General features: G+C 36.5%; 1 protein-coding gene across 1 annotated transcript in view; it reads right to left on the reverse strand.

Annotated features, from left to right (window-relative positions):
- The window catches only part of SYN2 (synapsin II), a 196,055-nt gene that overhangs the window by 23,981 nt on the left and 156,349 nt on the right, over nt 1–15,725 (reverse strand). The window contains exons 9-10 of the mRNA XM_049826782.1: nt 14,689–14,791; nt 537–686 (exon numbers count right to left, since the gene is read on the reverse strand). Of these exons, the coding sequence (XP_049682739.1) occupies nt 537–686; nt 14,689–14,791 (253 nt within the window). The remainder of the gene's footprint in view (nt 1–536; nt 687–14,688; nt 14,792–15,725) is intronic.

The raw sequence follows: 15,725 nt of genomic DNA on the forward strand, positions 1-15,725 counted from the left end.
TATCAGGCCATGTAAGATAAAACGAGTGAAACACATCCATTTGCAACCTTTGACACAAATTTTCTAGTATGCTAAACATACTTCAAGAGTTTCCTAGATTTGAAAGGTACTTTTGTGAATTGCAGCACATAAAAAAAAGATTGTCATGTAATTTGTTCTGCACAAGAACAAGAAGTATTCTCTTTATTCTTTCTGACATCCTCAGGGGGGCAAGGATTGTCTGTGACAGTGCTTCTTGTTATTTCCGTGATATTTTATACAGATGTAACTGAAAGGAAACAATACAAAGCCTGGTAATTCACTGAATCCACAGTTATCAGTTTACTGGTAGAACCACACCAACACCTGGACTACTCAATTATATCTGGAGATAATCTCATTTGAATATGAAAAACCTCTAAAACATGTTGATAAATTCTTGAATTCTTGTAGTTCAGGGTATGTCTACCGAGTTTTCCAGCCAAATCCTTTGAGGAAAATTTTGAGCTTAAAATTATAGAATAAGATTCTTTATTCTACAAGCAGAAGTTTCCTACCTGAGGCTGCTGAGTGGCAGTGGGTCTCTGAGGAGATGGTATAGGAGTTTTAGACAACATTTGGTTCATTTTGCTTACAACTAGATCAGTTATATGTTGCCTGTCTTCAGTCTGATGCTCACCAATCAGAGGCATTGCACAGTCCATGACCTGTAAAATAAAACAATACATCAGCTATTGATATGGCACCAAACTAAACTTATTCCACATCTGTGTAGAATGTCCTCTAGTTACATAATTGTTTTTAACAAAAGTCAAACCAGATCTGTAGAAATGATATGTTGTATCACAAAAAAGCCCGAGTGCAGGATATGGGTCAGCAGAGCAAGAGAAGAGCAACTTTACAATGTCATCCCTTTCTAATCTTCAAGCAACATACAGGTTCGGTATGGTACTTGGGCATACACTCTCTGGGGAACATGACGCCTGTGGAAAGCACACAGCTGATATGGAAAATGAGGTTTCTTAGGGTATTCAGTGGTCTGCCGAAAAACTGAAGTAGTTGTCTGCACTTCTGTCTAAGCTACATTTCTGAATTTTTTTCTTTCTTATGTGTTTTTTGTGGCTTATACCATGTTCATCAGCATAATTAGAACGTGGAAATGTGAAAAAAACTTCAGCTTCTGAGCTATTTGTTCGATTTCTGCTAGGGAAGGCTGGATCCTTATTGATTGATGAAAAATTTGAAGTAAGACCTTATTATTCATATTGTTTTTGAAAAGTAGTGTTGCTGCAGTGCAGCTGATGCAAAAAGAAGTAAGAATTTCTACAAAGAAAGCAGGATATCAGAGAAGCAAATAAAAATGTGCACCTTTCCATTCTAAATGTGGCAGGTTAATAGTGTTCGGCTATTCAGATAAATAAAACTAATACTGAATTCATTTCACTTCAGTAGCTTATAAGTATTTGTTATTTCTACACAATATTTTTTATTTCTACACAATATTTGTTATTTCTACAGTGTATCTATTTTTGGCACGTCTGTGTTTGGTTCAGGGGAAACAAAAGCATAACATAATAACCTCAACTGTTATTCACAATGGCACTGGACATTCTTATTTCAACAATAAAAGGATTTAATTCGCTTTTGAAAAACTGCAATCCTTTTTCAATACGTATCAAGGCCATTCAGAAAAAGGTGAAGGCATGTCACCTGCAGCCCTGCATTCTGGTGTTTCTCATAGGTATGGATCACAAGTGACTGAGGCCTACAATACAAACAATAGTATTAATAATTAAGAAGAGGCTGTCAGGGATAAAGCAGACTACATTAGCAGTAATATACTGTATGGATGCCATTATATCTGATCCAGTTAGAGTCTTTGTACAAACTGAATTGTGTCCATCTACCTTTCAGTCTGTGAAAAGCTGTCCAGCTGCCAAATCTTACACAAGATTTCTCACTACTGTAGGCAATCATGCATTAGACACAAAAATTAGCTGTGCTGGTAAGAGAGAAGGTGATGGTGGGTGAAGAAGGAAAGAATCATTAGTAAGGGATCCTCATGGGTTTTGTACAACTGCAGAAGGATCAGTGAGTTTCATGGGGGTGTTTTGGTACTTCCAAAAGTGCATCTTCTGTATCTCTTTGGCTTCTGAAGTTCTTTCTCTACTCCAGGTAAATGGAACAAGACTGAAAAGGTTCAACAGAGTCAAAAGAGTGCTGGAGGACTCTTGCTGCCACAGGCAATTGTAAGAGACTGAATTCTTATCCTGAACTATTTGCCTCAAAGATTGTCAGGTGTGGGGGACTGGACCATCATCTCAAGGAACTGTGAACTGCTTATCTTGAGCCCTTTGTTTCTAAGATGGCCTCTTTAAGCAGGACACTCCTGCTGATAAGGATGATTACCAGGCCATTGAGGCATCCAGAGGAGGAAACGGGGCTCGAGCTGATGAGATACTGGTTTCGGCTGTTGATCACGGGAAGGTCCTGTGATAGATGAAACCTGCAGCGCACGACATCATTGAAATATGCCCTATAAAAAACTCACAGAGACAAGCTGTGGCGAGGGGCTTTCTTCACCACCAAGGAATTGAAGACTGACGACCAACGGGACGCCGCTGGATCCATGGTGGTGACCGTCCTTGCAACCCCCACCGCCGACTGCTTGCCTGAGGACCAACGGGGCACCACTGGATCCGTGGTGGTGACTATCCTAGCAATCCTATCCCGACTGCTTGCTTAATTTCTACCTTTTCTTCCATTCTATCCTATCGCTACCATTTTGATACTTTTGATAATAAAACCTATTTTGACTATACGGTATTTGACCTCATTTGTGTCTTAATCTCGCTCTTGGGATCGTATCAAAAACATCCCCGACATTGGATCGGGACAGCAATTGTAAGTGCTAATGGCCAGAGAAACACCTTAAACTTCCCTCACTCCTATCCAGTTTCTAGGGAAAGGACTAGAAAGAGAGCTCTGCTATTGTGGGGCAGGGCTATTTTGGCTAGACTTGTCTCTTCAGGTGGGCATTCTTCTGTAGGTTGTTGCCTTGAGCTATTTTTGTTAGTTGCCCAGCTTGTGTAGTTGAAGGAAAGATATTGAAATTTTGTGATAAGACCTGATTCTGCAAATATTTACAAGGTGGAAGAATTTTATTACTGTCTGTAGGGGTGACACAAGGGATCAGACTAAAGAGCATGAAGCTAGTGCATCTGCATTGTATGGATCCCTCCTGCAGTGGAATGGATATAGTGGCAACAACAAAACTCTTCTCAATCCATCAACCTACACTGAACACATTATCTCCTCCATAAACAAAGAGGGCAGTTTTACCTTCCTTTTTTAAGATATTCAAGTGCTTCTAGGAATTAGACACACGAATTGGGTATTTAAAGAGACATGTGGATTTAAAAGAACATGCATGTTCATTACAACACTGGAATGTAATCTTTCATCTTGCACAGTAATTGGCAATGAGCTGTATTGTATATAATATTACCTAAGCTTGAGGATTTTCAAAATATGCTAAGTGCTATAGAAATTCTTACTGAGGCTGACAAAGACTACTTTGTTCTAATAATGAGATTAGTTTGAAGCCCAAAAGCATTTACATTATTCTTCTGTTTGTTCATTTACAAGAGACACTGGCATTGTGCATTGGCAACCAAAATGTTGGCAACACTTGTTCTGGGATTTTCAGATCTAGGTTGTCTCCTCTAAGCTTCCTCACAGCCAAAAGGCTTTAAAATGACCCCAAAGTAAAAATGAAATAATATTTGAAGTCCGGAGCAAATGTTTCATAAGAAATGAATGAATGTTTTTCCACTTTTGGGCCACATCAACAGTATTGAAGAAATGCTTAATAATTACACAGAAAGTTTCTATAAAATTTACCATATTTTTTAACAAACATATTTTTAAGTGGAACATAACCAATGTTTTTAATTAATTGAGAGAAATGTATTGAACTGATATGAGTTGATATTTCTGAGTGGTTAAGTGTAGTCTTGCTGGTTGTCTGGCTCTTGAAATACAAAATTTTTGTGGATTTACTTTAATATTAAGTTCTGCTGAGTTATTGCTATTTCTTAAAATTGTTGTAATGCTTAAAGATCCACTTCATTTTATGATGAGTTGCTGCTTGGAAGAGTAATATGCATAGCACTTGCAGGGAGGAAGCAACCATATGTGCCAGATACTTTGGCCAGGACTTTAAAGTGTTAATAATGACTGAATGTTAGAATGTCTTGATGTCAGTGTGAAGGACATTGGATGTTTGGTTGTCCACTGCAAAACATCTGATTTTCAGAGAGGGAGTTATGTTCGTGGTCTAAAAATCTACCCCCCCTGAAGTTAATGACATTAATGACAGTTATTATTGAAAATACTGCCCCTCTCACTATAAGGTGTATATTAACCTCTCTCTTACCCAACAACAGAAGCAACAGTTATAGGTTTCACAAGTGTGCAAAGAAAACCTCACTTTGTTTACCATCTGCTTACACTAAAAAAATCATTTTGAATGACTGTGAAACAAATTGCCTAAAATAACGTCCTGCCAAAGAATTAGACAGTATTAAGATCTGGAGGAGTGGGTTCTGACTGAATTTCTATTTTTAAATGGTTCTATAACTGCAAGTTTACATATAAAGTTTCTTTAGGAGATATTGCCATGTTCTCTACCAGAACATGTGGGACAAGTGTAGTTCTATGGCTAAGGCTAAAAAAACGAAGCCTTGGAGCGTTGCTCAAAACTTCATGTTCACTTCAGTAGAGAAGATCTTACCTTTCTTGAAGACAGTATTTTCAAGCATAGCTGCCCTAGTGACATACTGAGGCAGTTTCAAACACATATGGCATTGAAAAACAAAGCCATTTGCCCTTGACAATATTTGTCACTCGGACAAATATTGACATTGTTAGAAATCCTTTTGTTCGTTGTTGCCATACTTGAATAAATATTGTTGGCCAAAGATACGCTGAACCTAACACTGAACAAGTACTGAGTCATGGCAACTCTTGAATGATGGTAAGCTATAATGTGTTCTGGTGCTTTACTGAAGTACAAAGATAGCAGCCAAAGTGTTAAAAAGAGAAAGTAAGGCATCAGATTATCAAGAAAACTACTGGTCCCAAAGTGAAATCTCACTAAATAGTTGAGCGAGTAAAAGCTTACCAAGGCTTAAAAGCAGTTCAGTTGCAGGACACTGTTCAGTTTAATAACCGATTGGACCTGAGAGGCAATGTGGGTGGGTAGAAGTCGTGGGTGGGTAGAAGTCATGGGTGGCAGGAGGCTGAAGGGGCTCTTACCACTTGCATTGCTGAGAGGGAATGGCTGGACTGTCCAGAGCAGAGCATTTACACCATGCATTGCTTGGGGCTGCTAAGAAGATGCTTCGCTTCCCTCTCTGTGTTATTGCTGTTGTGACTCTCAAGGATAGATGTTAACATTACTAAGAGAGCACTTCTGCTATTCCTTGGCAAAGAAGCTAAGATCAAGGTGAATACTTTACAAGGTGGGTTTTGTCATCTTTCTCTTTTTTCTTTTCTTTAAGAAAAAGCAGTCTATTTTCCTTCCTAGTAAAATAATTAATGACAGTCATCAGAAATGTTTTATATAAATGTATCTTAAGAATTAAAAATATTTTGGGTAACACTAAAAGTTTTTAAAACTTGTGAGTGACTAACAGGAATGTCATGCTGGCATTTCCCCCACTTTAGAGGACTTGACAAAGTTTAAACATACACAAAGCATCCTGTTTATAAATAGTCTATTTACAGCCTGCACTAGTTTTAAAATATCATTTAATAACAGCCAGGGTTTTTTTTAGTACCTAGTTCAGCTATTTAAAATACTGGAGTTTCCCACTAAGAGGATTTCATAGAAAAAAGACATCTGTAATTTAAAAAATCAAATATGTTACTTTTGCAGATGCCAACAAAAACATGGGTCACTATGAATTACAGTCACTTAATTCATATTGTTTCTGTTTTTCATTTATATGTATTTCAGTAACCAATTCTATGGGATGAATTTCTCTTATCACCCAGAAACTATACTCTGAAATGCACTTAACACATCTTTATATTAAACTATAAGAGACTGACTGTATATATTAGCAGTAGTAACAGAAACTACAGCAGCATGTTTAAGTCATCACAATACTGTGACAAAACAAACCACTGACCTTTCAGTGTACGACCTTTTAGTGAATTAGTCTGTGCCCTCCGCTGCTAGTGTGGATAAGGCAAATATTTGAAATTTGGGCTACAAGACTGAGACTGGCAAGAAAGAGAAGAGAAATGTTGTTTAACTCCGATGGATATGAAAGGAAACGGGATGGGATTAATAAAGGAGCCAGTGCGATTATAAGATATCAGTAATTGCAAAGGGATCATCGTGTTTGAAGGAGAAACTACTCAGACTGCCATTGCCCAGACATAGTTATCCATTACATAATATGTTTACCACCAAAGGATTAAGAAAGGTCTCTTGCTTGGAGCTTCAGGAAGACCCAGCCCAAATGGTGCTGGGAAAGACAGAGTTGTGGAGCTTAAAAGGGTAAAAGTGAAGAACTCTGTTGATACAGTGGAAGAAAAAGGTGTTTGTCAGGATGCTGAAATACAAGAGGAATATGAAGGAACAGATAGAGGCCTTGCAAGTCAGAATTGCACAAGTAGTCTGGCAGAATAATGATACATGGATTTCGTATAGAAAGAGACCTATGAATTACAGGAGGAGATATGATAAGTGGTAAGTGCAGAGGGAGGAGGAATTAATTTCATTGCAAATCAGGGTAATTTTAAAGGTCCATGCTTGAGAGTGTGAGGACTGAGAAAAAACACTTACTTTGGTCTGTGAATAAGAGAAGCTGGATTGTGTCGTTGCTATGTTATGCATGTGTTATTCTTATGTGTTATTTTTGTGGGACCTGGATGACTCCAGTTGTGGCAAAAATTTTGACTGTAAAGGCAGAGGCTGATACAGATTTTAATTTAAGAGTTCTAATTATGGAGAAAGTAATTGACATTAACAAAACCTAATAGTTTGAAGAGGCGGAATGGGATGTAAGAAGAGACAGTGTGATTTCTGAGAAGTAAGGGAGTGACTGGATATGAAGTAATCATGGGGCTTTCACTGAGGTCTGTATAGCAGATGGAGGAATAATCTGTAATTGGAAATGTAACCACACCTGAGAAGTTGGTAGGGGATAGTAGAGCAGAAAATCAGTGGTGACTGCTAGGAAATTTTTACAGTCCCTCCTGCAGTGGGTGAGTAACAACATCTGCAGAAAAAGGACGAACAGCTGGGAAAGTGAAGCAAGCTTTCCTAGATGAAGGATCCAGTGGCCACAGACAAATTTATATGGCCTTGTTTCAATCTGGAATGAAAAAAACCCAAACAAATGATTTCTATGTTCAATCAAAATTGCTGGATGAAGCTGAATTTGTATGATGCAAACTCATGCAAATGTAGTAGATTAAAAAAAGGTGTAAAAATATATAGAAAATGCAGTTAATATATCTGAGAAAAATTCAAGCACTTTGAAGAGAATATATGAGATTGTTTTAATCTAGAAAATAACAATTAAATTTACCATCAGAATGAATTTGACCTGTATTCACCACCCTATTAATAAAGTATGGTACATTATGAACAAAAGAAAACATTAAGATGGTCACATCTAAGAAGTGCTATTGTTGCTAATTTAAAATTTTAAAAGTTACAGGTATTTTGACAATAGAGTAAACATAACTATTATGTGAAAAAAATATTAGTGAGTAGTTATTCTTAGGATGGAAACCAAAATATTCATGTTATTCCTTCAGGTCAATAATTATTGCTCCATTCAGATGAAAACTAGTGTTCTAGCAAAACAAATTCACCTCCTTCATTAACTATGTCACTAGATACACTTTAACTTTTCTGTCTAAAAGAAGAGCTGAAGTCTTTATTTCTGGAATAGTATCTGGAAAATATCAGTGGATTAATCTGTTACTTCCAAAATATAAAAAAAGTCCAAGAAGAGTTCATTGAATAAATTGACTTTTTTCTATCACATGAAGCTCACGTATGAAGGAATATATTAATGAATTCAGCACTAATGCATCAGAAGCTTGGAAAAATCGTAATTAAAAAGGTTGTTTTTTTCTAGAATTGTATCTTCTTAGCCATTTCTTATTATGTTATATTAAGTCCTATTAGGAACAATTAAGTTATACTAAATCCTATTAGGAAATGTAGGAATGCTCCTTATTTTGGAAATACAAATCTTCACAGACAGATGTGGTCTTATTTATAACTTAGTTATATCACCAAAAGAGTAATTTTAGACTCCTACATGTTCAAAACTTCTTATAGTACCAGATCATAAATTATAAGAGACTTGTGACTTCATCAACTGTTACAGTTGGATTTAGTTCCCTTAGTAACCTGAATAGAGGATATTCTTTAATGGATGGAAAGTCACTTAAGTATGTAGAAAAATCATGGCCAGTATTATTTGCCATTCCTGCACATATTTATATGCCAAATCACCTAATTTAGAGATAAAGTTATGCTTCTAGGGAGTTTTAAAAAATCTGTTTATTTATAGGAGACTTATAGGAGACAATATTGGCAGACATGATAAGAAATAAAATTTCTCCCTCTTTTTTCTTTTAGGAGAGGGTCTGAGCAACTTTGAAGTTAGTCATGCTTTGAGCAGAAAGTTGGACTAGGTGACCTCCAGCGGTCCCTGCCAATCTAAATATGTCTATGATTTGTGATACATCACTTACAGGATATTACCAAATATTTCTAACAGAATATATTTTCATGTCTTTGGTGCTGAATTTTGGAAATGTATATGATTAAGATAGAAGAAAAAGTAAGCTTAACTTCAGAGCACTTGGAAGTACGGTATCAGAGGCTTGTGCTGATTAAACTTGTGCCACAGTCAGTGACATAGCTCGGTCTGAACTGTAAATTGAATAGTATAGCTATCATTTCCTAGAAGCACAACTTTAAGTAAAATTGTGCACAAATACTGCATGAGCTACAGGTTTCTTCCACCTTTGCTCCCTTCTGATGGATTCCTTCATACACTTTAGCCAATATTATTCAGGACACTGACTATGGGAATACAGAAGTCTGTAAAAGACAGCATCCTCTGTGCTGGTGCTGTATCACTACACCTTACACAGTATACATACTCTGGAGCTGGTGGTGTATTTCCTAGCAGTTCAGTAGACTGCAGCACCTTCAGAAACAGTGTCTATTACACCAAGACTTAAAAAAAAAAAAGTAAAAATCTGTTTCTTAATTTCTTATATTAGTTTACAGTGGCTGAAAATATTCTTTATGAAATCCAAACAGTTTGCATCTTTCTAGGTTATAAACCACTTGGAAGCTAATTTTAATATAGCCTAGGGTAAAAATAAGCAAGTAGAAATAAGACACCTGCAGCAGCCACCCACCCATTCAATTTTGAGCAAAATTTGGAAGACTGCCTGTGAGGCCACTTTAAAGGATTCTGTTACATTTGTTCTCTTTTTCTGCATTCATCACCGTGATATGAGCTTTTGTTTAGTTTCCCGGAGGTTTGGTTTTCCAAGAATGAATCATGAAAGATAATATTTAGTGGAGTCAGAAACATGAACAATGCTCAAGTATCTGTTCCTTCTAGTATTAAAAATTTTAAAAGGGAAAGATTAAAAGTCCTTCTTCTATTTAAGAAGTTAAAGTTTAATGGACCTTAATTTTATGTCTTATTAGCAAGAATTGGTGAGACAGTTAAAAAGCTGTATGTTGCAATGATGTGTTAATAAAATCCTTGTTTCTACAGCTTGTCTTTGGCATGATGATGCTTGGCAGCTGAGTATTCCAATTGAGGTGAAACGAACAGACACTAAATGAATAGCTAAGATTGTTACGCAAAATAATAACTTGGCCTTCCTCCTGACCAACCTGACAGCCCTTCCATTTAGCTAAGTGATTCTTCAATTAGTTCACTGCTCCCTAGTAGGAGTTTGGAGATAGTTCTTTGGAGTATAGAAGTAAAAGACAAGAAGAACCACAAGGTTCTTCTAGAGAAGGTAATTTCTTCCAGGAAACAACTTTTAGAAAACCACGTTCTTTTAAAAGTCAAAGTTACTTCTTACAGCACCCATCTAAGAAAACTGTAGAGAGCTTGTAGATTCACAGAAAAACAGAGGTTGTATAGTGTTTGAATAATATTACGACTTCAATATTTTGTCCTTCCTGTCTTCAGATAAATTGGTCTGGTTTTTTTTCCTGGAGATGAATAAGGTATCCCTTAACTGCATAGAAGGCGGCACAAATGGACATCTTCCAAAATTCCCCTGGGAGTAGCATTTATAGCAGTGTGGAAAGATGAATGGTACACTAAGAATGTATCCTTTTTATAATGTTTGAGAAATAATAGTAGTGTTGGCTTCAGCTTGTTCAGATGACTAGAAATCTGTAGGGTAGCTGTAGAAATATGAAGATACTGATGCACAAACCAGCACTGGGGAACTGACCCAAATCTATAAAATGGACCCAAAACTAGAACCCAAAGCTATAAAATGTGAGAAGCTGTACTTGCACTTCAATTTCTTGGGTTTTTATTACATTGAGACCTACTTGGTCAAAGGAACATGCACATCCCACAAGAGAGACATCTTCAAGAAGCTAACAGTAATAAAGATCTGTACATTTCTTTACTTCATAACAAGGTTTATGTATGCAGAAATTAAGTGTCTAGAACTATACTTCAGTGTCACTAAACATCCTTAATTTTTTCTTCTTTCATTTTAGTTCTCTAATCCTTCCATATGATTCCTAAACAGGCATTACTCTACTTACACAGCAAGCACACTTTGCCTAACTTGAATGGCCATGAGGCTTTAAAATAAGTTATTTAAAAAATCTCATCCTTTTAATCAAATATATATAGAAGAGAAACTATTAGAGAAACTAAACCAGAAGAAAATACGTTTACCCTTCTTGAAGAAGTGGGGCATGATGACTCGATCTAACATTAAGAACCAACACATTCTTACCTGCAATGTAAGCATACCATACTAGATCATAGATAAAGAATCACTTTATAGTGGTGTTTTTTAAGAAGTACAGCTAGAACATTAGATTCATGAGACACAATGTTGTACTGATTCTCTAATATCAGCCACTGGTACAATTTGTTGCTGCATGGTTCGGGGGAATAAAAGAAAGCAGAATGTTAAACCAAGGAATGACAAAAGGACCATTACAAAGCAGTTGAAAGGCTACAACACCAAAATAATAAAATTATTGATATAAGATAAAAAAGGAATGGAAAGGACAATATGAAATTAATTAGTAACCTTCCAGAAACAGTCATATAAGAAGTCATTTATATGTTATACTTTCTAACATTAGTTTAGAATGGATTTTTCTAAACAGATGAGTTGTTACATGTAATACTTAAACACTGTGGGTATTGTAAAAGTATTGTCTTGGATTATGCATGTCCTAAAGCTCTTGTTGAACACTTTTGTCAAAACATGTACTATGCACTAAGCAATTATTTCTGTAAAATGCTGCTCTCCCAGCCTTATTACAGAAAATCCCTCTGAAGTTAATTTCTGTCTAGAATGCTGAGTATATGAAGGATACTTTAGTAGAATTAGACCCTAATTCACATTCACTCTGAAGCCAGATGACATACATGTATCCTTTCCTATTGGTGGTTACACTGGTTGAATGTTCAAACTGAAGAATCAGGAAGATCATATTTGCATATATTATTTCATACATTAGGAAGTTTGTATGTTTCTTGTCAGATCATATCTGCAGAATCAAAGTGTCAGTAATACAGAAACATTTAGTTTTGTAGTAGGTGTACCAGTCATCATGAAAACATGAGAGCATAGGTTTCAGTACGGGACTGCAATCGGAGTGTAAACCCAGTATTTACGGACTGGTTGTCCTGCTCAGCTACTGGTTCTTGATTGCAGCGTGTACGTGCTAGCTTTAATAACACATTTATTTTCCCATGTTGAAAGTACACAAAAGGCGAAAATTTCTCCTATACTCGTGCAGACAGTCTTCTATTCTTCACTGTATCATAGAATTATACTGCAATAACTGTTAAAATTATAGTGTAATAACTGTTGATGTAAGCTGGCTTTTTAGTAGCAAATGATCGTAAGTTTTACAGATGTTCTGTTGGATGTGAACTTTGCAAACAATTCTACATTTCAAAGTCTTATGCAGATTCTAAACATTCCTGCTGATGAGCATTACCATCTTCCAAACAATTCAGCTGATTCTGTAGAACAGCAAGAATTATCACACTTCTAGCCTCTCTTTCTTTTAACTGCAACATCTATTATGTACGCTACTTAAAATGCTCTATAAACCCATTTCCTGATGTATCCCGCAGTTCTCAGAATTCTGTTTGCTTAAAAGTATGACTGTATCTGGCATGGAAAATTAGGGGATTTGTTCTGAAGTAGGAAGTGTGGTACTCTGTTGGTCCAACATATAATTTGCACTGGCTATTTCATTTTTAAAAACCTGCTCCCCCTTCTCCTCCTACCCACCAGACCTCCCAGGCCTGATGCAGACTTGACTTCAGCAGAAGCTGATGATGCTTGCTGGCTTTGCTAAAAAAATTGAAAAATTCTGCAGTATCAAAAAATGTGGAAACAGTTGAGTTCAGTGAATGAAGGTGAAGTGCTTTTAGTGCAACAGGATTTTGCTAACTGAGGAATGCAACAGAAGTGTCAGCTGTTAAAATAAAGGAGAAGCCTTCACTTCCATTGGAAGCAGAAAAGGTCCAACTATATTTGTACAGAAAGAGCAGGATTAAAAGAAAGTAGGGAATAAAAGATCGATAGGACAGGCTAAATAGTGTGGCTTGATGCCAATCATTTCTCAGACTAGCTTTAGCTACAGTGTTTAAGAAACAGCATTGTTTTATGTCTGAAACATCCAGTTCTTACAAGAATATACTTGTTAAGTGCAATCCTACTCTCAGTTTTGTGTCTTTTTGCATGCAATCTTTCAGTTTTTAACTACTATCTTATGAGGTAAGATAACTAAGATCTTATGTCTTAAAATAATCTACTTTTCTTTATGTTATAGTTCAAACTGTGGGGTCAAAATTTATCAGATTAAAGTCAGCCAAATCAGGATAAACTATCTCAAATGTAATGAATTTAGATAAATGGGTGTGTGTGTGGAAAATGCTGAGACCCATCCTCTGAGACGTTTAGGGGCTATGGGAACTGGCAAGTATCCTACAAAGCTTTATATGGCATATGGGAGGCTGCCAAAGCCCAATTGCTGGAGAGGAGCTTGCTTGTGAGCAGAAATCAATACGTCCCCAGTAAGCAGAAATGTCCGCGATACACCCATGGCTACAGCCAAGATGTGAAATAGCACATATGACAAGTCTTACGTTCAGGAATTTCCTTTATATTGTATCACCAGAAGTCAGTGTGATCTGTTTTCAGAAAGAAAACACTTTTTTCACTCTCAAATCTCAGCCAGATTTCATTGGGTCAAGCATTACGGATTTAACAACTTCGGGGTGCAGTGGAGGGGAAAGACTGCACTATATGCAGGGGCAACAGAGGAGGTTTAGTATTGAATCATAAATTGCATGCTACGGTGGGTTTTGATACAATAAGACACAGTAAGTTCTGATTTGGCCAGGCAGACTAAGGAAACAGGATTTCTTGAAATCTTCCACTACAGGAGGTAGTGATTAATTCTGTTTGTCTTACTGAAAGTTTAATACTGCAAGCTGCTCAGTCCTTTAAAGTGCTATTGCTTGATTTGGGAATTATTAGCAATTGCACTAGTGATAAATTTGTGAAAAGTGAAGAGAAGAAAATACATAGAGCTGTTTAACACTGCAACAAAACAAATATTTTTACTTCTGCAAAGCGTTTCTGTTATAAATGAATACAAATAACTAGAAAAGGTCAATCCATAATCTCCAGATTACTCTCCTGGTTTAGAAACAGTACTCTTACTTTTGCTTTAGCAAATATCAACCTCTTTTGAGTGGGGAAGTTCTTAAGATCCTTGCCTATCTCCTGAATAAAATTCTAAGAACGTGGGAGGTGCTGAAGAAATCTTGAACTGTGTGATAGGCAAGTGATGATCTCTTGTTTTATGGCTAGACAAAGTTATATTTATCCATAATAAACTTAAGGTAAATGAAAAACTTAAACTTTCCAAAATTATCTACAGCAGAAACTTCTGACTCCTGAGGAATCAGATCTTAAAGGTAACATTTAGGCTAGCAAAAAGTAAAGTTGTTTCCATTTCATTCTTAATTTCCCTTTCCATGTAAAGGTATAATTTTGCTGGGGTTCCTTTGGGATAGTGCTATCTATAAACCTTCCAGGAAAAACTGGTAAGCCTGCTCAGGAAGAAATCATAAGGGCTGGGAAAATGTGACATCCACATTTGGTTTTGTTTTGTAGTTTGTGTACATTTCCTCAAACACTAAAAGACATTACCATATATATGGTTACATTTTCCAGCAAGTGTTGCCACTAACTTGGACATGTGGCTTTGTACTATGATTGAAACGTTGCTCAAAAATACACATTCTTTCCTGAAACACAAATAAGCCAATGCTTAAGTATCACAAATGTTGTTTACTTGGGTGTTTGTAACATATAAAAGCATATATGGAAAAGAGTGGGATTGCTTACCTCAAAAATATAATCTTTTCCATCCTTTCCATGTACAGCTTTAACAGCACAGATGTCCAAACCACCAAATATTTCAGAACAGGTGTCAACCCAAAGCTTGTACCTGTTTCATAAAAATAATTTTTTCTGTGAGTATCTCATCAGGCTCTTGTTTTTCTATAGGCTTAACCTAATAATGTATTTTATACATTTCCTCTAAATTCAGATTTTTCACTACATTGTCAGTTTTACTGAATTTGTATTTCCCAGAATAGTAGCTTAGAGATACTGGCCTGATTACTCTACTTTTCCCAGTAGAATCCAAAAAAGCTGTGGATCTGTATCCTGACCTAGTATTATGCTGGATTCTGTCCCAGTTTATATTGGTCCAAACATGTGTCTGCTCTAAACTGTGAGTAATCTAAAGACAAGATATGCTGGAACACAAACAGCATCTAGCTGTACCCCATTCTGCTTTCCAGTACCCTTATGGTAGTAGAGCTTGCTAGTTGTGGCTGTACTTTATGTGAGAACTCCACAGAAGGGGGATTTATCATCTGACTGGTTTTTGTGGCTTCAGTGATGCCAAGGGATTTTAGAAAGTAGGGAACAGGGCTTCTCTTTTCCTGTGAAATTCAAACTTGTACATCTGTGCACAGATTCAAGGGTGACAACCCTCTTGCCTATTATGGTTGGTAGTGTACTTACTTATGGATGGGTTTTATTCTTTTATCAGGAAAACTAGAATGAGTGTCTCTGTCTTAAATTATGGACCCAACTGTATTCCAAAGTAGCAATGATAGCTTTATATGTACATTACTGAATAAGGCAAAAGAAAAATCAAGACAAAAACAACCCTTAAGATGATGCAAGAGAAACGGACGTATGACACTACGTAAAAGCTATGTAGCATGCAGACAAAGATAATACTCTTCATGTAGGGCTATAGACAACTACAGTAAAATTCAACAGGAATGTAAAGAATTCTGAGGAATTTCATAGCTCCTAAAAAGAGCTAGTGTTTCATGCTGTATTGAACATAAGAACCCCTCCATTTC

This window comes from Accipiter gentilis, chromosome 23, assembly GCF_929443795.1.
Source record: "Accipiter gentilis chromosome 23, bAccGen1.1, whole genome shotgun sequence".
Lineage (NCBI taxonomy): Eukaryota > Metazoa > Chordata > Aves > Accipitriformes > Accipitridae > Astur > Astur gentilis.